This window comes from Dysidea avara, chromosome 3 (genome assembly GCF_963678975.1).
Source record: "Dysidea avara chromosome 3, odDysAvar1.4, whole genome shotgun sequence".
Classification (NCBI taxonomy): Eukaryota; Metazoa; Porifera; class Demospongiae; order Dictyoceratida; family Dysideidae; genus Dysidea; species Dysidea avara.
Window position 1 is genome coordinate 43,489,099 of NC_089274.1, and position 26,943 is coordinate 43,516,041.

General features: G+C 37.2%; 2 protein-coding genes across 2 annotated transcripts; one reads left to right on the top strand and one right to left on the bottom strand.

Moving 5' to 3' along the window:
* Nucleotides 1-837: 837 nt before the first annotated feature.
* On the bottom strand, nt 838-21,360 carry LOC136251118 (FAD-dependent oxidoreductase domain-containing protein 2-like). Its single transcript, XM_066043499.1, has 22 exons — nt 21,207-21,360; nt 20,929-21,000; nt 16,740-16,802; nt 16,466-16,581; nt 16,010-16,173; nt 15,904-15,961; nt 15,786-15,852; nt 15,643-15,709; nt 15,460-15,507; nt 13,780-13,838; nt 13,616-13,726; nt 13,316-13,495; nt 13,153-13,224; nt 9,658-9,773; nt 9,289-9,334; nt 9,181-9,243; nt 8,106-8,178; nt 7,924-8,027; nt 6,001-6,070; nt 1,438-1,534; nt 1,322-1,379; nt 838-1,036 (listed from the first exon to the last, which is right to left on the bottom strand). The coding sequence occupies exons 1-22, from the start codon at nt 21,301-21,303 to the stop codon at nt 960-962; spliced, it is 1,878 nt and encodes a 625-aa protein (XP_065899571.1). The 5' UTR covers nt 21,304-21,360; the 3' UTR covers nt 838-959.
* A 77-nt stretch (nt 21,361-21,437) lies between these two features.
* LOC136251120 (TNF receptor-associated factor 2-like) lies at nt 21,438-25,113 on the top strand. Its single transcript, XM_066043502.1, has 7 exons — nt 21,438-21,728; nt 21,786-21,834; nt 22,407-22,511; nt 22,568-22,735; nt 23,158-23,229; nt 23,286-23,360; nt 23,759-25,113. The coding sequence occupies exons 1-7, from the start codon at nt 21,580-21,582 to the stop codon at nt 24,839-24,841; spliced, it is 1,701 nt and encodes a 566-aa protein (XP_065899574.1). The 5' UTR covers nt 21,438-21,579; the 3' UTR covers nt 24,842-25,113.
* Nucleotides 25,114-26,943: the final 1,830 nt, after the last annotated feature.

The following is a 26,943-nucleotide window of genomic DNA, read 5'->3' on the forward strand; positions in this document are numbered from 1 at the left end:
ATAAATAGGCTGCATGCTTGTGGTATCAAATGTAAGAATTTATAAGGATAAACACCAAGAAAAGAAAACAAATGCAATCCTTTTCCTTATCTAAAAGTTTTGATAACCACTGAACACAAGTCATAATATAACAGGTGACTGCATATGTCATCAGGGGATAAAAACTATTTTCTACAATAACAGTTGCTGTATAGAGGGAAACTTTGGCGGGGGATAACTTTGGTGAATAGCAAGCTAAATTGCACTTGGCAAAATAAACTTTGGTGAATTCAAGCTCAATCTTTAGCTATAAAGATGTTAATCCGAGGTGCTATAAGTAACTGGCTAAACTTTGGCAAAGTTGTAGCAAATCGCCTCTATATACAGTACTCTTATCCTGTCAACTACAAGATATCATAATTGTTATCAACCAAAAGCAAAAGGGTGGGATAAAAGTCAGGCAAAAAACCTACTAGCCACAGTGTTGGGTTTAATTGCTCTATCCCACTCTGTCAAAAGACTCAGAACAGTTGAACCAAGAGTTCATAATACAAGTAAGGGATCTTACTTATATTATGAACGTTTGCTGGTACTTTTAGGAGTTCAACCAAGAGTTCATAATACAAGTAAGGGAGGTTGAGCTCAGTAAGACCAATAAACACTACTGGCATGTTCAATCAGAAGAAGTGCATGGGTTACAGGTTCAATTCAAAGTCCTTTATTCAAATTTCTCTTGGGATTTAAGGATATTATATACACTTCATTTTTTAGAGGTATACAGTTTCTGTGTGACAGAATGGCTATTAGATATACCATATGTCTGTAGCCAAACTATATACTACTGGACAAATATTCATGTTCACTAATAATTTATTAATCTATTTAAAAATAAAAAAATACAGTGCAAAACTAGAAGTCCAACAACGAAAGTTAAAATAGAATCTCTACACAAAAACATGGAGTACATTACACATAGTATACTATATGTTCACTGCATTAGATTGAAACAATTCTGCTAATGTGGCATTGAACCGAGCTGCACCAACAGTTTGAGCATCTGCAAATAAAAATTCCACACATAACTTTATATTAGAGAATTTTACAGTAGCACAATAAACTATAAAATGCATCAGTATAAGTGCACAATAGTTTTTCATTTTATTATTATAACTATCATATGCACCAAAATCAGAAGCTGTTTCCTTGTTGTTTAAGAGCCATAGTTTATTTACAGCTAAATCATACTTTTAATGAAAACAAGAAACACGGAAGGTTCTGGATTAACACTAGATACAACATGTCATTATCTAAAACCTTACACAATAGCAAACAGGTCCCTTACCATTGGAGTAATACTGCTTACAACATGGTGGTACATTACTGCCATAAGTGAGGACATACTGTAGTAAAAAGTGTGGCTTTATTAAGGCATGAAAAATAGAGGGGTATACCACTCACCTGGAAGCAAACTTCAGTTGGAAAACAACGCAGATCAAGATCAAACACTGACTCAATGAACCTCCTCAATGGAATAATGTGACCTCGGCGAGCAGTCCTATAGTACAAGAATCAATACCAGCTTTACTAACACATTTTTACATGTCACCAGAACTTCATTTCTACGTGGTGCATAACATACAAAGAGCACTATATCCATTAACAATTCATTACAATGTTTTAATGTTTATATTCTGTTTCACTCAGTCTTATTATCCAATTATACATACAAAATACTTGTACTCTTACAAGTATACAAAATTTTACATTTGAGTATATTATATATATATATATATATATACGGATTATGAAGCAATGAAAAAAAATCTACTTTCACATTTGTAGGTGTGAATGTCTAGCATATTATAGGTCATGAGATATGACATTTTGAAGTTGTAGTTTTCCCATATATTGTCTATGTCTATGTGAGGGGTAATAGGTACACAATACCCTTCTGGGTAATCATATACATAATGTATGAGAATTCAAAATATGTTATATATTATGACCTATATACTCTATAGAGATTTTTTTTACCATTCGCGTCTACAATGTAAAATGATGCAAGATTTTCAAATTTGTGGCATTATCTATAATGTGATTGCCCAGAAGGAACAACTGTTGTCCCTTCACATTAGGAAAACCACATATTCATACTTACATATAATGTAAAATTTGGGTTGCTAGGGGCAACAGTTATTATGCGCATGTGTTATTATGAAAATTGTATATTCTGTGAATGCATGTGCTCTGACCATCAAATACTCAGTCACAAAGTGACCATTCTGCTTCGTGATGTTCAACCTGTTATACAGCACTACAAATGAAGAACAGTATGAGTGAAGTGCATCTGCAATCCAGTCGCTACAGAAATTATGACTGAATGTGCGTACTCTGACTGGCAATTACTGAATAACGAAGTGGAAATTTCACTTCAGTTTCAGCTATACTCCACCTACTAGACAGCATTACAGACAAGTAATGTCTCTGCAATCAGTCCAGTCACACTATGGAAATATAACACTGAAGCCATGTCACAATACTGCGAATCAACATCTACGAGGTAGCAGAGATAGAAATGGGACACAAAGGAGGACAAAGGTAAGTTCATGAGGCATGCATGCATTGGGAAAAAGGCACATCTTGGGTTGAAGCAATGTTTGACAGTGAACAAATCAAACCTGTACCCTTAACCATAACCAAGTTAACCTTGGCTAGAGGCATCAGTTAGTCAGGAAGTACTCCAAAATGGTAATTGTCTACTTGTAAGGAAAATGGTATCACACGAAACATTTTCTATGGAAGTACTAACAGGGATATAATATTGATAGAGTGCTATATTTGGCTAGCTACATCAGCTACTAATTATTTAAAGGGAATATTGTGTACAGAATTAGGTAAAACTATCGCATTACTACATGAATTACCTTTCAGGAAACATGATAAGGAAATACAGTCATAACTCTCATTCATGGGTATATTAATTATGCTTCTAAATACTGCCAATGGTAAAATCTAAGGGACTGCATCAGTGACAAAATATCCTCTTGCAACTAATGTATTGATATTGATACGTACACAGAACCCAGATACACTGTAATTTCCTGGTTGCATCCAAATACATACATATACACGTGGATGTGAAACATCACAGAAATGATTTTAGTTGCATTACAACATTGGTACTAAAACAATGAAACTATTGTAATAAATTCTTCTACAAAACAGATTTAGGAAAAGCTGCCTGTGTGTCATCTCTAAATACACAAGTATAAGAATTTAGAGTAGGGACAGTGTATAGTGCTGCAATAAAAAGTACTGAAACAAGCTGGATCGGAGTAGTACGTAATGTCCAAATACTGTAAAACAATAAGAAGTGAATATCCCTACTGTGCTACACTCAATGCACAGTAGGGATATTCACTTCTTATTGTTTTACAGTATTTGGACATTACGTACTACTCCAATCCAGTTTGTTTCAGTACTTTTTATTGCAGCATTATACACTGTCCCTAATCTAATTTAAAATTCCAAATTTTTTCTTATACTCGTTAGTGAAGTTTTTTTGCAAGCTCATGACCACTAAATATCTGCTGAGTTACTCACAGAATTATTATACTAGATTATGACTCATACAATAACAACTGATCAGTGGGCGTGGCTCTACAAAAGCCTGCAGACAATAATGGACGTGGATTCGTGCATACCTATGTACTGATGAATGGGCGTGGCTACCATGTCTACAGACAGTAATTTACGTAAGTGGGCGTGGATTCGTGCATACCTACAAACTGATGAATGGACGTGGCTACCATATGTCTACAGACTGTAATTTTCGTAAGTGGGTGTGGCTCACGAAAGAAGCAGAGCTACGCTATGACATTTAGTAACACATCCACATTTAATTTAGCAGATGGGGTCAGACCCGAATAATCTGTAAAGCAGGACCTGGATGACCCGACTCAGTTTAACATTGTTACTAAATAAAGTAAAACTATATTTATTGACTTACACATTGCTATATAGTTCGCCGTAAGTCGCTCTCTCTGATCGATATCAACAGCGAGTCATGTACGCATGCGTTTTTGGTGCAACCAGCGACCACGTGTATTCGAATAGTTTGATGCAATATACACTGGTATGGAAGCCGTACTGTAGTCTATTAACACTCAGCGGTAGAACCTTGACTGATGGCCATGGTAAAGAAGGATAAAAGGTAAGACAATAGCGCAAGCATTGTATGCTTATCAATATACCAAAGGGTTTTTCTTAAGCGAACTAGAAACGTTCCTGCGAAAAAATTAGGGCCGTAGCTATAGCCACTTTTCCGCTATGCTTGACCGAAGGCGTCAGGCAGGCAGGCAGGCAGGCAGGCAGGCAGGCAGGCAGGCAGGCAGGCAGGCAGGCAGGCAGGCAGGCAGGCAGGCAGGCAGGCAGGCAGGCAGGCAGGCAGGCAGGCAGGCAGGCAGGCAGGCAGGCAGGCAGGCAGGCAGGCAGGCAGGCAGGCAGGCAGGCAGGCAGGCAGGCAGGCAGGCAGGCAGGCAGGCAGGCAGGCAGGCAGGCAGGCAGGCAGGCAGGCAGGCAGGCAGGCAGGCAGGCAGGCAGGCAGTAGAAAATTCTGTTGAATAATTTTTTTTCTAAATTCTGTAGCAACTTGATGCAAACATTTTGGGTTGATCTGAAGACACTTTTGGGCTTGGTTTTACCCAACCAATACTGTCATGTCATTGTGAGGAAAAACCGTGGCAGGTTTTTGGGTTATATTATATCACGGATCGCCCCCACACCTTCGATGTCCCTAATATACAGTACCATCGTATTGTATGATACATATGTAGGTGAAAGAACTCAAAACGAAGGGTACTCTTTCAATGAAAAATTCTACAGTATTATAAACCGGCCATTTTCGTACATTCCTCAAATTCCATTTTATTGCATCTCTGTAATCTATAGTATCAAAAGAGGGGACAGCCAAAGTTTCAGCCTTTTATGATGAATGCTCTTGGAGTTATAGCACTTGACAGTTGAAACAGTGATAAACTCAATTTGTACAGCAACTATATGGGAAATAAATTACAGATAATCGACCATAACATAGGACTGAAACAAGCTACGAAGATGGAACTTGGCTCAATCTGTGCACCATGAACTGGCAAATTAATCAAGGTATAGTGCTTTCCCTGTACTCCTCTATGTTGACTAAGAAGAAGGCCATTCCAACTAAGAAATGACGATGGTGAAGGCTGTTTTTACTGCACTGTACCTATAGCTCACATATCCTTTGCTGTGTGAACACGAAACAAAGATTTTCTTACTCTCTACACGAACAGGCGAATCCATTGGTGTATAGGTTCTATTGATTTGAGCTTAATTTCAGTGCGTACTAGTGCGATTAAAGCATGCATAAATTTTTCATGTAGCAAGTGTATTTTTACCCAGTGTATTTCAATACGGCTTTATGGCAAAATAGAATTTTGTGAAAACGGCCGGTTTTCACTCAGCAGGTCACATATATCTCTTGCATAAGCAATATATATTTGTCCCTACAAATCTATTAAACACTTCAGAGTTTAAACTTGAGAATAACAGATGTTGAAATCATATAGTACAGCTGTACAACTAGTAACATTTGTCACTGATTAACCAATGGAAATGTCATAACAATGTTATACTCAGATAGACAAGTAATATGGTGAAATCTAAGGGAATTCTCAATGATGTAAGGAACACACAAAAGCAAATGAACAGTGACAGCAGATATAGGTTTCTCAGGTAGAGGTTTCTCTGTTCTAAATCATCTGTCTGTTAATATGTCTAGTATAACTAAATTTGTCTTCTGCCACTTAGATATGTATGTACACAGAAGTCATAATTTTCATAGATAAGCTTGTTGTTATATTGGCATGTTGGAGATGTGGTTTAAAATGGACACTTCTGCTAGTTGGGAGAAGTTGTATACGGTGTTGGGGTTGTTAATTTTGCTTAATCATAGTTGAACATGTTTATATATCAATTAAGACTTACCAGTTAGTTTCAAAATCCTCCACCACATGATGATACTTGTCAGCTTTGGGGATATCTTCTAGGAACACCCCTGGAAGTGAAATAGTAACTGAGTATAGTTTATGTTTCTATATAAACTATTAGTTCAGTTCTGTGATTTCTAGTATTTGGGGAAATGGTACAAAATTATGGGAAATATATTAAATGTCCCATTTGGAACAAACTAAGTATTTGTGGCCAAGGTAATTATTTGTGGGTAGCCAAGCTCACATCATCTGAGCGGCTCTAAATAACATAGAAACCAGTGTCAGCCTGTTCTAAGCGATTTAGAAATTTTCCTGAACAAAGTAGGTAAAGAAAGAGTGAGAGAAAGTGGAAAACTGTGCATGTACATTAATAACATTACATGACAATAGTACCATTATCAAGTAGTTACTAGAATGACGCTTGCCTTGTCCAGAAAGTAGGCTATTAAAAAACAAATCGTGGGTGCTGGTATTGAGATTTATCCTTCGAGTTTATTTATTGTGCCAGCACCACACCATGACACTGATTGGTGTATTGACTGGAATGCCTAGGTCTGAATGCTAGTGATGCTTATCTTGTCCAGAAAGTGAGCTAACAGTAAGGACATTTTGTTTTGGCTTTGATGATTTTTATTTGATAAATACAGTAAACAACCACCAGCGAGACCACAGGTTACTAACTATTTAGTAACCCCGCCACAGGATTTAGTAACCTCAGGCATCAAAGGAAATATTGTGTGAAATTTTCTAAACATGGTTACTAGGAATTGCAAAAGATTATCGTAATAATGTAGTGCGTATAAACCAAATTTCTCATATAAAGCCGAATTCAAATAAATGTTGGTCTTGATTATAAGTCAGGGAAGCCTCCAGCATACAATGCCTGCATGATTTTGGGTAATTAAATGGGGCTAACTATTAGTGGTCTATTACCCACTGGTGCTGTTTCTTCAAACTTTTTTCAACATTAATTACATTTAGAGGGATGACGGTGTTATGAGTAATCATATGAGTAGTCATTGAGAGTCTGCATGCATAGAGATCTGTATCTGTACTGTTTGAAAATTGTTGTAGGCCTTCACAACACTTTAAATGTCTGGCTTCAAATAAAGGCCTAATTCATTTAAAAGTTGGGTGGTATAATTTCTGAGAAGGAAATAAAAAACCCTAGGGTTTTTATACGAGGAAATAGTATATATCCATGATAATTGCCAATACATACATGTACATGTACATACGTATGTATATGTATGTATGTACGTATGCATGCACATACAATATGTTATACTGGGATTTATTAGTACATCGTCCTACATATGTATGCCATCTGGTACTGCAGAAAAAAGGCGGATTCAAGCAAGATTTAAATAACTCTGTGTCCTGTTACTGTGAGAAACTAATACTTGTCATGCCGTTGTGATTTCATTATCAACTGTAAATAACCTTCCAGCTACCTGTGTTTTTAGGACAACATACTGTAAAATCCTAGTAATATACATATGCTTAAAAATCCAAATAAATATATTTAGTAAATTCCACCAATTAAAATTGGGATATATTTTTGGGGCTTCACATAATCTCCTACAGTCTGGATAATTAACAACCTCTGAGTCGATGAGCTATATTTTTGTGCTTGACCATGACATAAACTTTATAACAAACATCTGTACAGGATAGCAGTTGTTTTCCATGCAACACAAAATAACACGAAATATGAGAGACCATACAACAGCGATGTTAGCAATAGCAATGGCTGCCTAAAGTCTAGCCTGAAGACTACACACTACTTCCCTACAGGAATGGCGCTGCCCCTGATTCTATCATATCTGTGACTTAATACACATTAGTAAAAATACTTAAGTCCACAACTGAAAGTATAGCTACATACTTATATATTGGTACCAATGTATAAGCATACTTTCTATTGGTTCTTTGTAGTAATACAACACAGGGTGAAGAAAGTTGCTCTTGTCTGCACTAGCAGCATCTCCAATAGCCCTATCCTCTGAGAGGACATCTTTACTGTAATATACTACTAATGTGACATGCTGACAATGCACACACACACACACACGCACACGCACACACGCGCACACTCACCCTGGTCCTGAGTAGTTCGCTCCATACTGCATGTTGAGAATGATGAGTCTTTGTCCATCATGTCCAGTCATGTCTAGGAATATGGAATCATATTAATGACAACTATGTCGTTGCTTTACTCTTATAATAGTTGCCTGCTGGTGTATGTGATCAAAATGCATTAGAGAAAACACATACATAACATTGCCATTCTTATGTGATTCAATGTTGTAGTTTTAAGAAAAAAAGTCACAAGTGAAGGCTGAGCAATAATTTAAATACATCAGCCAAGCCAACTTTTCTTGCATTTGTGGGTAGGACAATTTACAGCCCATTCTAAAAACAATTGACATGATGTTATGAAGCAATAGTCCAAACATAAAGGTGCCGAATTTCTTATAAACAGCTATCATCCAGATCATTGAATAAAGGCTCCTCCAAAACAACCAGCTAAACTGGTATTGCTATAGCACATAATGACCAGCTTGTTAGAGCTACAGCAGCTCCCTTATTATAATGTATCTGTGATATAATTATATCCGTTGATGTACTACCAAAATATTGACACACTAATAATATTTATTACAAGACTTCCTGTTGTTCATCCTGTTTTTACAGCCTACATTCCTAATACATATCTGAAATAATATGCAAATTAGTAACACTTTTGCTAATGACCATGAATATATTTTAGGGGATATTCACTAGAGAATAAAATGAGTAGAGCACGGAATATGACACTAAACGTTTTTTTAGATTTTACCTTCTGTGTTACAAGAAGTAGTAAGACACATGTATTCACATGTATCATGTACATAAATCTTGTTCTTGAATTATGTGGCTGATGATACAGACAGTCTTCTATCATCCTTTCTTTCCTAACTCACTTATAATGTCTATATGTGGTGTGTTATACTTGAACAAAAGTGAAGCCTACAATGGCTGAATGTATCTAGTGAATCTGTACAAGCATCGACAAACTTACAAGTCTTCCTAAGGAAGTTTAAGTACCTTACAAGGTTGATTTCATTTCACAGTTAGGAGGTTGCACTGGTAATACAAACATGCACAGCATTTGATACACACCCAAACAAACCTTTTAACATGTGCAGAGATGCAATAGGTACTTCTTCCAAGTACTTTATCATGTTATCTTCTCCTATATGTGTGAAATACATTAGACCACATTGTCAGGTTAATTTACCTATCACAGCAACATCAGCCAAAATGTTAAACATTTGATAAATCCCCTGCAAAAAAAAAAACAGCATCAGATACTATAGCATGTTTTAATTAGTATGCCACATGCTTTAAGGGAGAAACCCAGGAAAATTCCCTTACATCCATAAATCTACTAATACAGAAACCTTATAGCTATGGCTAGCTTACCAACTACATACCATGTTGAATTCAATGCCATGCTAACATCATAAAATTGAGCAAAAAGTAACTGTAGCAACCATGTTAGGCAGCTTGCTCTAGTCAACTATTCATATCTAAACTGAACTATCAAATGTTGGGCTCTACCATCATATTAAATATATACATGTATAATGTAATAAATGTTACTAACGGATGCTTCGTTGATTCTTTTCACAAAGTGAGCAACCAAATCAACAGGGCTTAGAGTAACAAACGGCCATGGTACTTCATGATAGCGCCACTCCATGTGTTTGAACAGTGCTCTGGCTAAAGTAGAATTATCAGAATACATCACAAACAATGAAGGTTACAACATGTACAGTCAATATACTATCCCAAATAATCTGCATCAAATTTACTATTTTGTAATTTGTTTACAGGAAATGAGGAGAATACATGCCGGAAGGTGTAACAAATGTCCAAAGCCTAAACAGATGAATTGACATAATAGCTACATTCCTGTATGTATTCAGTTGTAACACTCTATATCCTATTGTGTATGTACAACATTCCATGCCAGTGGAGTAATACAGACTATATACTGCGGTCTATTGAACAGTTTACATATCGCTTTTAAAAAATGTAATTACGTAGCTATGGTATTACCCATCACGGTAAGAAAGTATTGGATTTTGGTTCTTACAAAACAAAACTATATTTCATAAGATCATACACTCTTTACCAAACTTTCCCAGTACACCACTGTATATGGCAAATTCAATTAAAAAACAGACTACATATATTACACAAAATGTTTTAGTGCTAAAAAGTACCGAGTTACAATAAAGATGAAAATTTTCGGATTGAGCAAGGGAGATAGATAACTATGCATGCTGCAATAGTACTGTGAGCTTTGCAGGTACAGTGGCTGAAACTGAGAAGGCCATTTTACACAATTCAAATTGGACAATATCTGTATATTTAAATGACTCAGTGATTCACATTAATCCCTGGATGTACTTAGATACGTACATTATAAGTCCATTAACACCATTAGACTAGCCCAATTAGTATAGCAGGTTTCATTACAATTACCTGCAAGACTGCAAAACACATAAATTCCCCATGGACAATACCTAAAGGCATTTAACCTACCACATTAGGTAATGCTACCACAACCACACCATATATAGTGTCAAACCAACACCCATAAACATTCCATGCATGGAATAACAGATTCTAGTTTGGCTGTTTGTTGCTACTTAAATAATCAAGCCCTTGTTTTTTTGTTGTTACATAGAGTCATAGACCACCTGATAAAAAAAAATTTACAGCAGTGTTGAACACCAGTGTTTTGATAAGAGCAACAGTTATTGTGTTGTAATATCAAACAAATTTGGTTTTAGGGCTGGTATAGGTATTGGATCTGAGGAATCAATTTTCTTGACACTGTATACACTTCACAATGTTTATACACTCTGGCTATACTTGTACAATATGTAGCTCTCTGCAAGTTAGTCTCACATGACCAGACCACTTTTTCTCTGTTACAGTATAATGTCTATATCAAGGTGCCTACTGTGAATAGTCTGAACTGATTATCATAGGTCATACATTCCTCACACTTCTGGCCACACAAGGGTATTATCTAACAAGTCTTCACCTTCATGTGCCACATGAAACACCCGTGGGGTCTGTTTGTTGAACTGTTTGGCATGTGGTGATCACTTCAGTGAAGCTAACTTTAGTGCTTGCACAAACTAGCTGGCAGCTAGCCTAATTTCATTCAGTGTACTCATCAGGCAACATGAATGGCCAGCTGTGGCTTATATTAATTTCCAAATTGATACAAGCATCATGTGAGGCATTGTGATGAAGAAAAAGTTGTCAGATCAGTTACCACAAGTATCCCTTGACATACAGTACATATGTTTGTTTTCAACATGTTGATATGGTAATTACAGTACAAACACCATTGGAGAGAGAAAGAGTGCTTGTACAATGTGTAAAGCGAAGACATAGTTTAGAAGTTTACGTACACTTGATCACCTCCCTTGAGCCCATTGGTATTACACCTATATGGTAGCTATATCAATGATGAATGACATTTTGATCAAAAACTGTGACAACTGATGTATTCATGTATACATTTAATCAATGAGTAGCTCCTATACAACGTCAACATCAAAAGAATGATAGAGCAGCAGAATAGGGATTGATACCGTAAAAAAAAGGATTGTTACTTATTTACCCTCTACATGGGAATCAGAACAAATTATTACTCTCTATTAATGCCTTTCGTGCAAGCCTCAATAGGACAATAGCCAATCTAGTGAAAACCAAATGGTGGAGTTGACCAGATATCTAAATAGCACTTTGTGTACGATGTGCAGCATTGTGTGTACATCTTTAAAAAAAATTTCAAGTCCATCATGTGTAAATGTATAACTACCTACTAAACAAATGATAAATTTCCCTTGCATTTATCATAAAGCAGCCTCAGTAGTATCCTTATACCAAATGAACACACTTTTGTTATCACCAAAACTTGTCATTATCAACAGCATACGTTTATACTCACACATGCATGTGTACACATGCCCACACACACATACCAATTTACACTCACACATACCAATTTACACTCACACACACAATTTAGTGATGTACCGATATCGATACTAGTATCAGTATCGGCCCTATTTTGGCAGTATCGGACTGGTATCGGTAAAACTATAAATGAACGATACTTTAAATGACGTCATTTAATTGCTTTTCAAGATGGTGGTGTGCATAACGCATCATAAGGAGTTGAGCAAGAGCTGATATAAGCCATGAATACTTAAAAAGAAGCCAGTTACTAGCATTACTAATACAGTGGAAACAGCAGTAAGCCATGAAATAAGATTCATTGAAGCCATAAACTATTGTTATCATTGTAATTGATAGCCACAAAAAGAGGTTACTAGTGTTTTTTGTGAGAAATGCCTGTGGGGCAAAGTATTGGTATTGCATCGGTATCGGCCATATTTGGCCTCAAATGTATTGGTATTGGATTGGTAGTGAAAAGTGGTATCGGTGCATCACTAGCACACATACATAAATAAGTATCACATTCAAATAACACTATGAAAATAACTAAAGCCACAAATATTAGGATGTGGCATATGCCACAAGCCATGCTAGGTTGACACATCAAAATCCCCATGATGTACATTATCCTAAACTCTATATATAGCAAAAACTACCCTTTAGTAACCGTGTAATTCAATTACTTCCTTTACATTGTCATCTTGATATAAGTCAGCAGAGAAACAATTAGTATTATTAAACTTTCAAGGTCACAATTGTGGAAACTAGAAACAGTAGGAGAGCACAGCACTGCTCTTGTCTAATGGATATAGAACACTAAACTGCCAGTTTCAAGTCTAGGAATGCTTTTGGCAAACATGTATAAACCTAAAACAATTCACAACTATATTTTCACAAAGCTATCAGGAAATTCGTGAATGTTTCGTCCCTCAAAAATTTCCAGCTATACAGCACATGAGAATCCATAGTGTTCACTTCTTGTGTAAAAATATTAGAAGTTATTTAACCAGTAATGCTAAAACATGACTGATAGTTGAATTACTGGTCAGTTACAATTAACCAGTTACAGGTTAAATCCCACAGCTCAAGCAATATGTATATGTAAAATGCACACCTGTATAACGAAACCCATGTATGAAGCCACCAGCAGACTTCCTGTAGTCTAAGGAATGAGTCACAACTCCAGCTACAAGTGCAAACAAACAAGAGACATAACACAACAAAGCACTAAACAATACAACATGTTAACCATTACAATACACAATGGATCAACTAACCAAAGAACATATCCCGTACACTCGATGACTCATAGTTGGATAACAAGTTTGGATACTTGTCAAACTCTCCCACTGGTGAGGCATCTGGTTGTGCTGAACTATTGAAAATGGAGAAATCAAACTTGAATCCCATACACCTGATGATCCGGTCATATGAACTCCTGAAGCCAAGATTATCAGCTAGATAACAATAAGTATTCTATTAGGGGCTGTCTATTGACAGTCACATGTCAACTAAAGATTAATTCACACTAAGTCCCAAAGCATGTTCACATGCAGAAATACGGTGTTTTGACTAACGTAATTTATCAAGTATCTCCTGATCAATGTTGTCAAATTCTTCGTTCAATACCAAATGAAGTTGATTGTCCTTCTTTACTATAGCCTGATTCTGCAAGCCCAGTTCTGACTCTAAAAACATGGCATACAGCTAGTTGTTTACTGCAGTGGTATAGTTGACATACCAAAGAGACCATCAAGTGACTTTAGCTGGTACGTGTCAATCAATCCATCATTGACTGCCCTGTAATACACAAGTACGGAAAAATTTAGGAAATTATAGTTTGATTAGGGATCATAAACAAGGGAGATTGCCTACACTTGATACAGATATACTAGAGGACATTTAATCATCAGCAACTAAATTTTCACTAGTATATTTTCAGGTGTAGGCACCTTCCCGTTTCACTATTTCTATGATACTTTCTTTATCAAACGTAAATTACTAGTATATGTTTGTTTACTCTTTGTAACATAATTATGACTAGTGAATTACATCAAAACAAAATAATGGCACTAGATATAATCATGATTAGTTTTGTACTGAAACACGTGTCTCAACCATAAAGCGAAGTAGCCATTGCACTGTATGTTTGGCCTATTATACAGTATTATAATGAAGAACACTATGAGAAGTACCTAAGCAATCAATCCAATCACTACAAAAAACTCATGATAGTCAGCCATAGGGAAGTCATTTCGTACTACTGCAAATGGATACCTTTCCCTACCAGCAAAAAGAAAAATGAACACAAAGGAGGACAAAGATAAGTCCATAATTTTGTGCATTGTACGTACTTAAAGGCACCTGGTACTTTGGTATGCCAAAAGGCATCCGTTGGGTTGAAGTAATGTCTAACAGGAAAATTAAGCCTGTAGCCTCATCCCTTATTGAGCAGCACTGGTCTGAATGCAGCAGACAGTTCCACTGAATTAAAAGCTTAGTTGTATTGAACCAACACTGCCAAGTTGCCATGAGGATATTGTGATGCTGGTTTCTGGTCAGTGTATTTTTTTTGTGAGAAAGTGCAAACCTCCATGATCTCTTATATACAGAACTATTGTACTGTATCAGTGCTGTGAACCAGTATGTAAAAAAACAGTTATTAACCATAGTCTAGGTCAGCCAGTTACCAGGTAAGAAAACTTTAAACTGATTTTGCTTACCCACTTGGTAAACCATAAATTACCCCTGCTGACATAACCTCAAAGCATGTGTAAATATGATCGTAATAACTGTCATTGTAGGACAGGATATTGATGGTCACTTTGGTACCACTCTAAAGCTTCCAGCAGGCTTGTTGATAGTCTCATCTGGGCCAGCCACCCATGCGCTTGATCACGTGAAGGTCGTCTGGTGACATTAGTCCAACTTCTTGGCCCAGGAAGTGTGCATTAATAAAGTATATACCTGAAAAACTAGCTTAGTAGCTGTCGTAAAGGTATTTTTTGCCAGTGATTATTGTTCTAAGTCGAATGTTAAGAAGGTTTTCGTACATCAAGTTTTAATTGGCATCTATTAGTCACCCCAGTGATTTTTATAAAGGAACACTCCTTTAAGTGGCTGGAAAGTTTATTCATTTGAATGTAAGCATGAATGAGTACAACAAGCAAGTTTGTAGCAATATTCCACAAGTACCAAGAAAGTGGACTAAAGTCACCAGACGATCTTCACATGATTGAATGTATGGGCGGCTGGGGACGAGACTAGCTTATTGAGTATCTATGTCTGCCAATATCAGTACACACAACCAATTAACTGGTTAACTGCCAGTTATTGACAACCAGTTAACCAGTTTTGAATTTGTTATCAGGTTCACAGCTCTATACCATAATACCAGTTACATACATATTGAGCCAATCACCTTAAATCACCAACATAGTGGGTCTGAAATGCTAGCTTAATTCTTGACCTGACAAAGACATATCACATAAGTACACACAACAATAACATGGGTATCATGTACATGACAGGAACAGTTAAGTATAGTTATGATGATATTATAGTAACACATGTATTTCCCATATTATTTACATAGGTATGGTACCTGCTAGTCATGTGAATGAATGCAGTAGACCCTACTATGTTAGCTGCTGTTTCAAATCCAGAATTCCCTAGTGAAACAACAGGAGGAAATGTTGCAAAGTGTTTCCTAGCTCAACCACTAATAAAGTACTTGGTTATAATCACCTCTTCCAATTATCAGCACGGTCTGTCCTTCAAAGTCTTCAGGGTTTACTGACACTGATTCATAACCCTGTGATGATGATGTGACACAGAGTGTGGTACATTATGGGACTTGCCGTACTTCTGCATGTTCAATTCCAGGGAACCCTTCGGGAATATTGGGTTTCCACATGCCAGTACTGAGTGTACATATAGGGTAGGTTGATGGATAAATGATTATTTAATACCTGACAACAACTATGCCACAGTGATATGAAGTTCCATTACGATTCTCTAGTACGAACTTGCCAGCTGTGGGACCATCACTCTTCTGCCTTGCTACACTGACAATTTCTGAGTTGTACCGAATGTTCAATTTTAATTTTTTTGCAAAGTCTTGTAAGTAAGTGACCTACAAGAAGGTCAATACACAGGACAAAACATCCTTTAGCACAAACTTTGCTCAGATACATAAAACTTCCCAACAGTTTACATTACATAACAAGGGCATAGTACAATAGTAGCAATAAAGCTTACATATATGTTAGGTACAAAGGTTATATAAAATTATTTTTTTAAATTATACTGTACACAGCTGGCCAGAACCATCTGGATAATATGTTAATGTACTAGAAATAAGTTATGATTGGTAGCTCTATTACTGTAATAACATTTACATAAATATAAACAAATATTATACTCACATAGGAATCAGCTGGAGGGAAGTAGTCCTTAGAGTAATGACGCACTTGTAGAGACTCATCATCACTAATCAGAGAATTCCAGTCATGTCTGAAGTTGAACTCCTTATTAGTTGAACCTTAACAATGCAAAGTTTATTTATTAAATCAAGATTTTTCAGATAGATTACATCATTAAACATGCACATGTATACATTCACATCACCACTTTTACAAGCAATTTCTGAGCAGTTCACTTGTAAGTTTGTTTGCTTATATCCTAATACAAACAACTCACCAGTAAATCGTTTGTTAATTGATATGAGTGTTCTGTGTCTTGGATAGTGCAAGTAGAAGGAACCTATAACAAGAACAGTGACTATGTGGAGGGATGCTTAGCCAAGTAAATATCCAACTATTCAATAGCCACAGATACTATACAAATTACCTGATACATACTTACACTTTGTTTTAGCCATAAATAGCCAGTCTGGTACAAGAGCATTACAAGAGCTAAATACTGGCTTGTTTGTTGTGAGTCTGTTCTATGTCCATTAGGGCTGAGCGATACTGCCACTTTAGTATCACGATCGATACTGAAGCCACCATTCACGATACTGAATAGTTCACGATACTTGTGAATAAGTCAATCATAGCTGCTGCTACATACTGTATTGCTCAGCATTCCTGCAGGAAGTCCTTATAAGTGATAGTAAACTAGCCACTATCATTCTTGTTTACAGTAATGATTATTGTAACACATGCTTTGAGGTTATGTTGTGGTGTTCACACCTCTCTGCAGGGGAAACCAGGTGGGTGGACTTTATCACTTACAAGGATTCTTAGCCTAGTACAGCATAACAAATGGATTTTTAATGACAGTAATGTACAGGCATGGTATCACGATAGTTAATAACAAAATATCGCGATATCGATACTTTCAAAATATCGCGATATATCGCTAAAACGGTAGTACCGCTCAGCCCTAATGTCCATGGGTCCTGTCCATGCATCCAGCATATTAAAAGGATGAGGAGTTCTTAACATAAACTCTTGGTTGTATATTGTACAAATAAAATATAATTTAAGTGGAAAAAAGAAATCAAGAAAATTACGTATCTTGTTTGTGCCAGCATTACTTACTTACAAGTTGCATGGCTATTCCAAACAACTTTAGTAAAAACAATTACAGCGCTTATACAATTGCAATTGTCTAATGTACTGATTCATAATAACAATTAATCTTGTCAACTTTTGAGTGACATGAAAAATACCGTCGTAGTCTTTAAACAGCAATACCGATTATACTCATACCAGTCAAGGGATGTAACCACTGTACTATGATCTGCAACCAGTAAAAGTCAGCAAACAAGAGTAACTTTAAGCGAAGGATAATGATCAAGCTGTTTTACCAAGCCAATTAATTCTGCAAAAAGTAAGTAGTGCACTAAATCATTTTTTTTGATGAAAATCAAAAGTCAAACTTGAAAATTGACCTTTGACGGCAGCACAGTGGCTATACAGCTATTTCAGCATGTGATCAAAACAACAAAAACCATACCAAGATGCTATTTTGGTGCACTACCTAATAGACACAAACTGCGGAATGTCAAGGTTGTCAAGTTATGCTGAAGGCCTTTCCGATGAAGCAAAGGGGTGATTCAAGGATAAACTATTTATCATAGGTGGCATTTCTCAGTGATGTAGGCATTTTAGCTGACAGATTTCCTGATACCATGGTTTTATGGACTAGTTTTGTCATAGCAGAACAGCTTAAAGTGCAGAAAGGCCTTGAGGCCTACAACTAATTTGTAGGTGGTTGGGTGAAGGATGTTAATAACAGGAAAATTGCTGGAAAGTGTGTTGTCACTGGAGGGTAAGATTTATTAGTTGAATAATACAAATGTTTGTTGCACAGTTCATTGTGTTGTGTAGGTACCCCATTCACAGATGATGAGTAAAACACCGTTGCATGTGTGGAGGAGTCTGGTCAGGTCTGCTCACTCTGCTGTGCACATCACAATTGCATGGCAGGCCTTGGAGAAGTCTGTACACATATAGCAGCAGTGCTGTTTTAAGTTTCGAGGATACAGGGTAAACAAACTTGTACTCAAACAGAGTGTGAGTGGCTTATTCCATCTTATTATAAGAACATTGTACTGAGGATGGTGAACAGACTGTACCAAAGCATGGTTGTCACTCAACTGATGCAGATATGGATTTGTTATTCGAGAACTTGAGCACTGCAGGAACAAAACCAGGTGTATTGTCCCTGTACTAAAATTTTCGGACAACTATGTTCCAAAATCCTCCAGGGATAATTTCCAAGTTACTTCAGAAGCCATCATATATAGGGCTAAGGTTGAAGGTATGCAAAAGTGTCTTTGAGTCTTTTGACAGTATCAGAAGAGATGGCAGAATCAGTAGAAAAAGAAACACGGACATAATCTAAATCAAATTTATGGTTCCAGTATCGAGCGGGAAGGGTTACTTCTTCCTGTATGAAAGCGATATACCACAAACCCTGCTCAAAGCTTAGTTAAATCAGATGGAATTGAGTTTCAGCAGCAAAGAAACAGTCTGTGGCTAAAAGCATAAGAAAACAGCAAGAGAGTTTTACTTCAAAAGACACAAATTGATGCATGAAGGCCTGGCCATTACAGAGAGTGGATTGGCCATTAATCTGCAATGGCCATTTATTGCTGCATCACTAGATGGAGTTATAAACTGTAAATGTCATGAAAATGTGTTTTAAAAGCCCTTATACTGATCAGAATGAAAGTATTGAAGAAGCGAATTATAACAACAGCAACTTTTGTTTAGAAGAACATGAAGGATCATTGCGTCTTGATCACAATCATGCCTATTATTATCAAGTGCAGACACAGATGTTTGTTTGTGATTTTAATTACTGTGACTTTTGTGTGTGCACATTTCCATCTGGTTCGGAGGACTCTGTATTATTTATGGAATGGATAACGAGAAATGAAAATTTGTGGAACACCATTTTACAAAAATCTTAACAGTTTTAATTACTTGTTTATTGCCTGAAATCTTGGGAAATTGGTATACCTAACCTGCCCCTGCTACAATACGCAAACTGCAATACTGGGGTTACAATATGTAACCCCATATGCAAACTTGGCAACCAGTCTGGGTTGGTAACTTCATACTAACCAGCCGGTTTGCCAGACAAGAAATGTCTTGAGCAAATCCTGTAATCATGGCTTTCTAATGTATTGGGTTCAATGTCATCACTAGAGATAGCTGCTAGAAATCCAGCTAAGCATTTTTTTTCGAAGCTCAAAATCCTCCCTACAGTATCGAACAGTAACTGCTGGGAGTCAATAAAGGGAAATGTCTGTGTTTGACGTTCAGCCATCACAACGGTCAGAATGGTTCCTACAATTAATCACTACACAGCCGACCATTTTTTTTAAAACAAGGAAATGAAAAAAAGAAAAAAAAGAAACAACAATTCAAAGTACATGTGATGGAAGCACCTGACCCTCGGATATTGCAAGGTCAAGTGCTCCAATAGTCACTGAGCTGCCACAATGAGACCTGGCTCCACGCAAGCAGGTTACAGCTGACCTCAGTAAAGAAAAACAGGTGGAGCATCTGACTACACTACTATAACTCTGGTCTCTCTTAGCAGGAAGCAGAGATGCCAACCTCTTGTAAGCAGTAGTGGCCACACCTCCAATTCCTCCAACAGTAGAGAATACCAAAAGGGTGAAAGAGCCCATTTCCACATCCCTTACATGCTGCTCATACTTACGCTGTTTGTCACACTCAAACCTTTTATATAGAGAAGAAACTGCTGTGTTTCGATAACTAGGAACAGTAGGATTAAAAAACTCTTACATCAAAGAAAGCTTTCTGATGACAGTTTCCCCAAAATCCTTGCACACTGACATCCAGGCGTGCCTCATCCTCCACATTAGCTGTGGCATAGTGAAAAGATTCACCAGATAGGGGTTGCAACACTGGCTCAATTGCCACATCATGACAAACTTCAGACAAAGCAGCTGCGGTGAAATCCCTAAGTTCATTATGACGTAGAGAGGGAAACCACCAGATGCACAGTTCATTGCATGATCAACAGTGAAGCCATAACCACACACACACTTAGCAGGTAAGCCACTGGGCAACCATCCATAACGCAAACACAATGCATCCCTAAAACACCTTTATGGAGTGCAAACCCCTGTTCTTCGATGGGAAGCACTGATAGCCAAGAAGAGGCACCTTTCTCACTAGACAAGAAACAATGCGATGTAAATTGGCTGGTAAAAGGGGAGTAAGCAGCTGACCATACCACTATCAGAGTATGTGGTGCACCAAAATGGCGACTACTATAAATAACGCAATTTTAATCATGTGCTGAAATAGTTCTACCCCTTGGGAAACACAAATGCCCAACCATTAAAAAGAGGCCCCACAGGCTACCTACACATACTATAAGACTGAAATAATACACTCACCTGCTACAGCTGCTTTCTCTATTATCACATAATCTCTTCCTGCTCTTTGTAAGAAATATCCTAACTGTAGACCTACGTAAAAAAATAATACGTGTGCGGTTAATTAACGTCGTCGAGGTTACAGTAAAACACGCCCCACCCTAGGCCTCTCCTTTTCATAACGATATTTGTTGATGCACATACACTAGGTTAGCCTAAATGAAACGTACAGACTACTACTATACTACACACTGTACACACGGGTTCTACAACATCAACAAGTGTCGCATTGACAATACCTGATGGACCAGCTCCGATGATACAGTACTGATGATTAGTGTGTGCCGAACAAGATATAACAAGCGCAAAGACAAGGAGTAACCCACAAACTTTCATAGCCCTCACAACCTCGTCACGTGCGCGCCAGTGACCCAACAGCTAGTATGGGAAAATCCAAAAATAATTCCCGGAAAACAAATGACATACTTATGCTTATACCCAGCATATAAAAAGTGTTCGGTGTGGTGCAGAGTACTAAAGTGAGAAACGCGGGCGGCTGCCATATATGGTCTAAATAGTGTATATGCTACCATTCTACAATACTGATAAAGGTGAAGTCATTACTCTGCTACTAGCTACAACTTCAGCCAGAAACTGCTATTTCAACTGGACATGCCTGGATACAAGCTCTATTTACATAAAGGAGGAGAAGTCCATGAAGGACTGAAGTGTTCCTATTGCAGGCTAATTCTGAAGGATCCAGTACAAACTAGTCAGACTGGACAACGATATTGTAAAGAGTGCTTTGAAGATGCCGCTAGGTTAGCTGTCAATAATGTCTGTATTTTCCCCATTATTACTGTCTTTACCTCTAACAGGACTTCAACCAGTGAATTTACAGAAGTAATAGTTGACACTAATGACACGGTAAGTAGAACTGATACCAATGGGGGGGGGGGGGGGGGGGGGGTGGTGATTCTTCAAGTACATGCAGCATTCCACGAAAGTCACACCAGCTCATGGGATAGAACAAAGCTTACTTCTCTGTACTTCACTGTGTAAGCTATCAACACCTACATTACAGTACAGGTGCTAAGCTGATTATAGCAAATTGCATACAGTGTTGCCTTGATTCAAGTTATTGTGCTGAGACACAAGCATCAAATTGCTGAATCCTATTCACACTTTATGTGCTGACTGACCTCATGATGCAGCAATGAAAATTTTTGGCAACGTAAGTTTGAAGATTTTACAGAATTTTGGAATAGCTGATGTTAAGTATTTAGAAAGATGTGGGATTTCAAATATCTAGCAGCAAGCTGGATATATGAGATTTCAAATGAGTTGTCAGTATTTAGTGACCTCATATCATCACTATTTAATTGCTATATGTAGAATCCTAAACCAGGGGATTGGTGTAGTCTATAGTACTGTATAGGTCTATAGTACTGTATAGGTCTATTTGTATCAACTTACTATTGACTATGTGTTGTCTACAGACATGGCCTGATCATGCTATAAAGAGAGAAATCAATAGATTACTAGTGAAGTGTCACAACCATGAGATGGGATGTGAATGGAAGGGATTGTTTAAAGATCTTATTGTGAGTTTTTTTCACTTTCTGTCAACAGATAACGTTATACGATTCCATTATTACAGGATCAACACCTGTCAAGTTGTCAGTACATCACAGTGGAGTGTAGGAACACTGGATGTGGTGATAGAGTATTACTGTCTAAACTAGAACATCACTTGAAGAATGAGTGTCTACAACGACTGGTGGAATGTAAGGATTGTGGACAGAAGTTGGCATACAAAGATTTAAAAGTGAGGGATCATCCATCATTTTCAGTTTTTCGCAAAAGTACAGGGAGTACACTAGGGAACATGAATTCACCTGTACGCTTTAAAAGATGTTAGCTGGCTGGAGCGTGAATGATTGCTTTGGTATGTAGCTAAGTATACAAGGCTCCAAATAATCGACATTCTGTCAATGACTGACGCTATCACAAATAACAGGAAGAAGTAGGCAAATGCACTGAGGAAAACCAAAGAAATTATCACTGATCATTTATATGCATCAACATTTATGCTTTTGGGTAGGAGGGAGGGGACAAGTAAAAAAGTGCTTTCTGTACTCTTGAGAAGATGCTGAAAATTATGGTGATTGTTATGAAACTGCTCACATGTTGTAGCTACAAAATTACATTCCATGTTGACATAATTTATTATTCGTTGTACCTTTACAGGTACATGGTGACAACTGTCCTGATGCTGTGAGAAAGTGTCATCTCTGCCAGCAGGAGATGCCAGCACTTAAGGTAATGATATTGTAGAGTTACAATGAACTATGTTACATTGTAATATATTATTGTAGCTTACTGATCATGTGATGATAGAGTGTACCTGGATCAGATGTCCTTGTAGTGGTGAAGAAGATGTGTTGTTTGAGGTGTGTATATAGACAGAAAGGATGCATGCATAGCTACTTGATAAATGCACAACTCAAATTGAGGGCATATAGGATATACAAAGTACATGTAGGAGTACAAGACCAGGTCCAAGATCAATTTACCCTAATAGAGCAATCGTGTCAATTACAGTATGTTCTAATAGAGCAGTCATAGTTTTCTAATTATATGTAGTAGCCAGTTTGCAATATCCAAGGTCTAAATCTGATGGCTAAAAGGGAATCTTAAACACTGTGCAAAGTGATTGATCATAAATGGTGCCATCCCCCACCCCAGTCTTTTATGCTATGAATTTAGTATACCTTCATGTAATTTTACAATTTGAACCCTGGATTAATGTTAAGACATATTCATTATGACAATTTTTTTGCATATATAGGCTGACAGCAAGAAGTACTATGAGCACCTGCAGAACACCAACAAGTTAGCCAGTCACCTACAACCATTACTGGTCCAGTTCTCCAAGATGAGTCAGTCAGTAGAGAAGATGACCAATGAGTACCAACTGGTCACCAGTAGAATTGAACTACTAGAGACTAAGTGTGATGATCTGGAGAGGAAGAACCAAACCTTACAAAAAGAAAACACTGATAACAAAAAGATGATAAAGGTACTAACCGAAGAGAAGGAACACAAATCAGAAGAAGTGGCCAAGTCTCAAGTTGGTAACATTGTACGTGTTACTGATGACAGGCTTTCTACTTTGGAACAAAATTATGGTAAACTGTTCACTGATGTTGCCATTAGTAAGAATTCCATGAGTAAAGCTTGTATGCAAGTAGATGTGTTTACTAGTGAAATTGAGAAGGTGAAGAGAGATTATTCATCACAAGGAATGAGGAGTGGTGAACTGGTCCCATACAACAACAGCTCTTATCCACTGGATTATATCAAACAAGTTGAAGAGAAGGTGTTGGAAGTTGAACGTACTCTAAACATCCTCAATGTCCACCATTCAGAACTAGAGTTACAATTACAAGCATCTCTCGCCAGTACACACAATGGAGCTTTTCTCTGGCGTATACCAGAAATGAGGAGGAGAATTCGTGATGCTAAAATTGGTCGAATCACCAGCATCTACTCACCACCATTCTACACAGGAAGAAATGGTTATAAGATGTGCATCAGAGCTTATCTTAATGGTGATGGCACTGGAGAAGGAACACATCTTTCAATTTTCTTTGTTTTGATGAGGGGTGAGTATGATCCATTACTTCAGTGGCCCTTTGAGCACAAAGTGAGCTTGATTCTTGTTGATCAGGATCAAAAGAAGCATTTGGTGCAGACATTCAAACCCAACATACAATCAAGCAGTTTCCAGAGACCAAAAGCAGATATGAATGTTGCCAGTGGTTGCCCAGAATTCGCTAAACTGTCGGTCCTCGATAATCCAAGCTATGTCAAAGATGATGTCATGTATATTAAAGCTGTTGTGGATACTTCTAAGATATATCACCCATGAACTGATCACTTATGTCATATCAACCCTAGCCATATTATACATAATTATTTGTACAGCAGTAATAGTGATTTAGCATTTTCAGTTTTCATTTTTAATCCATGTACATATTTATCATTTCACTTGCAGTCATTCTACATGATTTTTAATACACTACTTAGTTAGGAATAATGTAAACATTTGTAATATTAACATAGTCTCAGCTGTACAATCATATCATGTTTTTAATCACATACAAAACCTGTGGATGCTTCTAGTACAATTTTCAAAGCATGTATATAACTTTTACCTTGCTATATATAGAGTAATTTAGGTACTTGTGATATGACTATATGGAATTTATATTTCAAAGTTGCTAGCTGTTTATGAAAATGTTAACTTATGTATTGTCAGTATAGGTGCAGCAGAACCAGTGTAGCTTGATTTGAGAGAGGCAACCATTCAGTCTGTTGGCTTTAGGGTACTTTGTGGGTATCCACAAATTTGATGACTGATTTCCAGTTTGCTAATGTGGAGATGACTATCAAGTGAAGCATACTAGCACTGATTTGTAAAGACAATTTCCCTGCATGGGGAAACTATAATGGTCTTCACTATTGGAGTGTGCTAGTGTACAATCAGGGAAGCACCCCCCCCCCCCCCCCCAAAAAAAAAAAAAATGTAATTTGATAAGATTTAATTATTCAAACCAAACAAGACTGTATACTGTTACATTACAAGTAACACTTCATCCTTGAGCTCATTCTTGCTGTGTACATGAACACTCAAACCTCAGGCTCTTTGTATTAAAACAATTATATTTGATTCAACCATGTGTTGCTACTGATCTCTTCAGTCTACTCATCTCACTATGCTCATTTAAGGCATATAGCTATGTGATCATGACCTGACATGGTCTGGGAAAACCATCCCTATTGGGCACATGCAGGAAAACTCAATTGATTTTCTATAAAAAATGCACATTTTGATAAGGTAACTATTAAACCTTCTTGCTGTGAAGTTTCACATGGATCAAATCATGTAGAAATTTCACATACAAACACCATGCAGACTGATGCAGTTAACTTACAAAAATTGGGTGGTGATCATGATGGAATGGCTACAACTAAGTCTTGTAATTTAATAAACAGTAAAATTTTAACACAAGATAGATAAACATCCAGTGCCTTATTATAGCCAAATTGACTAATATGATGGTTCACATAATATAGTTTGTCATCTATTCTCCTGTTAACATATGACCAGTATAGCCTAGCTAACTGGTGCCAACTATAATTGTACTAGTAGGTGAACATGTGACTATGGCTATAATGGTTGATTATTTTATTAGAGTATATTATAGTCATTGCTTTATTAACATGCTTGTTTATTTTTAAAAGCAAAACTTACTATAACTGGATTAGCTACAATAATTCTGATATATAGAGGGTTTCCTCTTTATGGAAGTAAAACTGAATGGAGTCGGGATCAAATCTTGTCTGGAGGTTTTCTCTTTTAGGTCATAAATGAGAGTTTGTTAGAGAGGTTCCGTGCACTGTAGCGAACCCTTAGCAGGGGCTTACACAGGAGTTTTGAAAAAAGGAGGTTTCCACTACAGCAAAGTGATTATATTAGAGTAGTTATATTGCCTGACTGCTTTATTAGGGTATCTCAATCTTTTCACCAAATCGTATTCAGAACAATGCTGCAAGTGTTGCTATCATGTGAGAAACTTTAAAATTCCTGTTCCATGATAGATTCCAGATTAATAAAATAAATAGATAGATAGATATAGATTAATTAATTAATTGATTCTGGAAATCTGAAAGTTTCAATTTCTTAATGTTTCAAGTAGTGTGTAGAATTCAAAGGGATTTCCTTAAACCCCTGGAAACCCCCCTGGGTATGCCCCTTGTCAGCTCATGGGTATCCACACAAGAACAGCCAAGCTGTGAAAAAAGGGTATAGCCTGGGTGAGAAATCAAAAGTGGCAGCAAGAAATGGCTGCAATCAGGGGCGGAGGAAGTAGTTGATATGAGGGGGGCTGGGCTGACCCAGACTTATGGAAGAGAGGTACTACATTGTCTCTGGTTTGGTAAGGTGCGACCAAAAAAAAAAAAGAAAAA

Bases quoted from the DNA above. Each gene is read 5' to 3' on its own strand.
- LOC136251118 (XM_066043499.1), bottom strand. From the start codon at position 21,303: ATGAAAGTTTGTGGGTTACTCCTTGTCTTTGCGCTTGTTATATCTTGT. The intron at 15,710-15,785 runs GTGATTATAACC...TTGTTTCACTAG, and splicing joins CGTGCTGATAATTGGAAGAG to GGAATTCTGGATTTGAAACA. The intron at 15,508-15,642 runs GTACCATACCTA...TGTCTTTGTCAG, and splicing joins TTCATTCACATGACTAGCAG to GTCAAGAATTAAGCTAGCAT.
- LOC136251120 (XM_066043502.1), top strand. From the start codon at position 21,580: ATGCCTGGATACAAGCTCTATTTACATAAAGGAGGAGAAGTCCATGAA. The intron at 22,512-22,567 runs GTGAGTTTTTTT...CCATTATTACAG, and splicing joins GATTGTTTAAAGATCTTATT to GATCAACACCTGTCAAGTTG. The intron at 23,230-23,285 runs GTAATGATATTG...ATATTATTGTAG, and splicing joins AGGAGATGCCAGCACTTAAG to CTTACTGATCATGTGATGAT.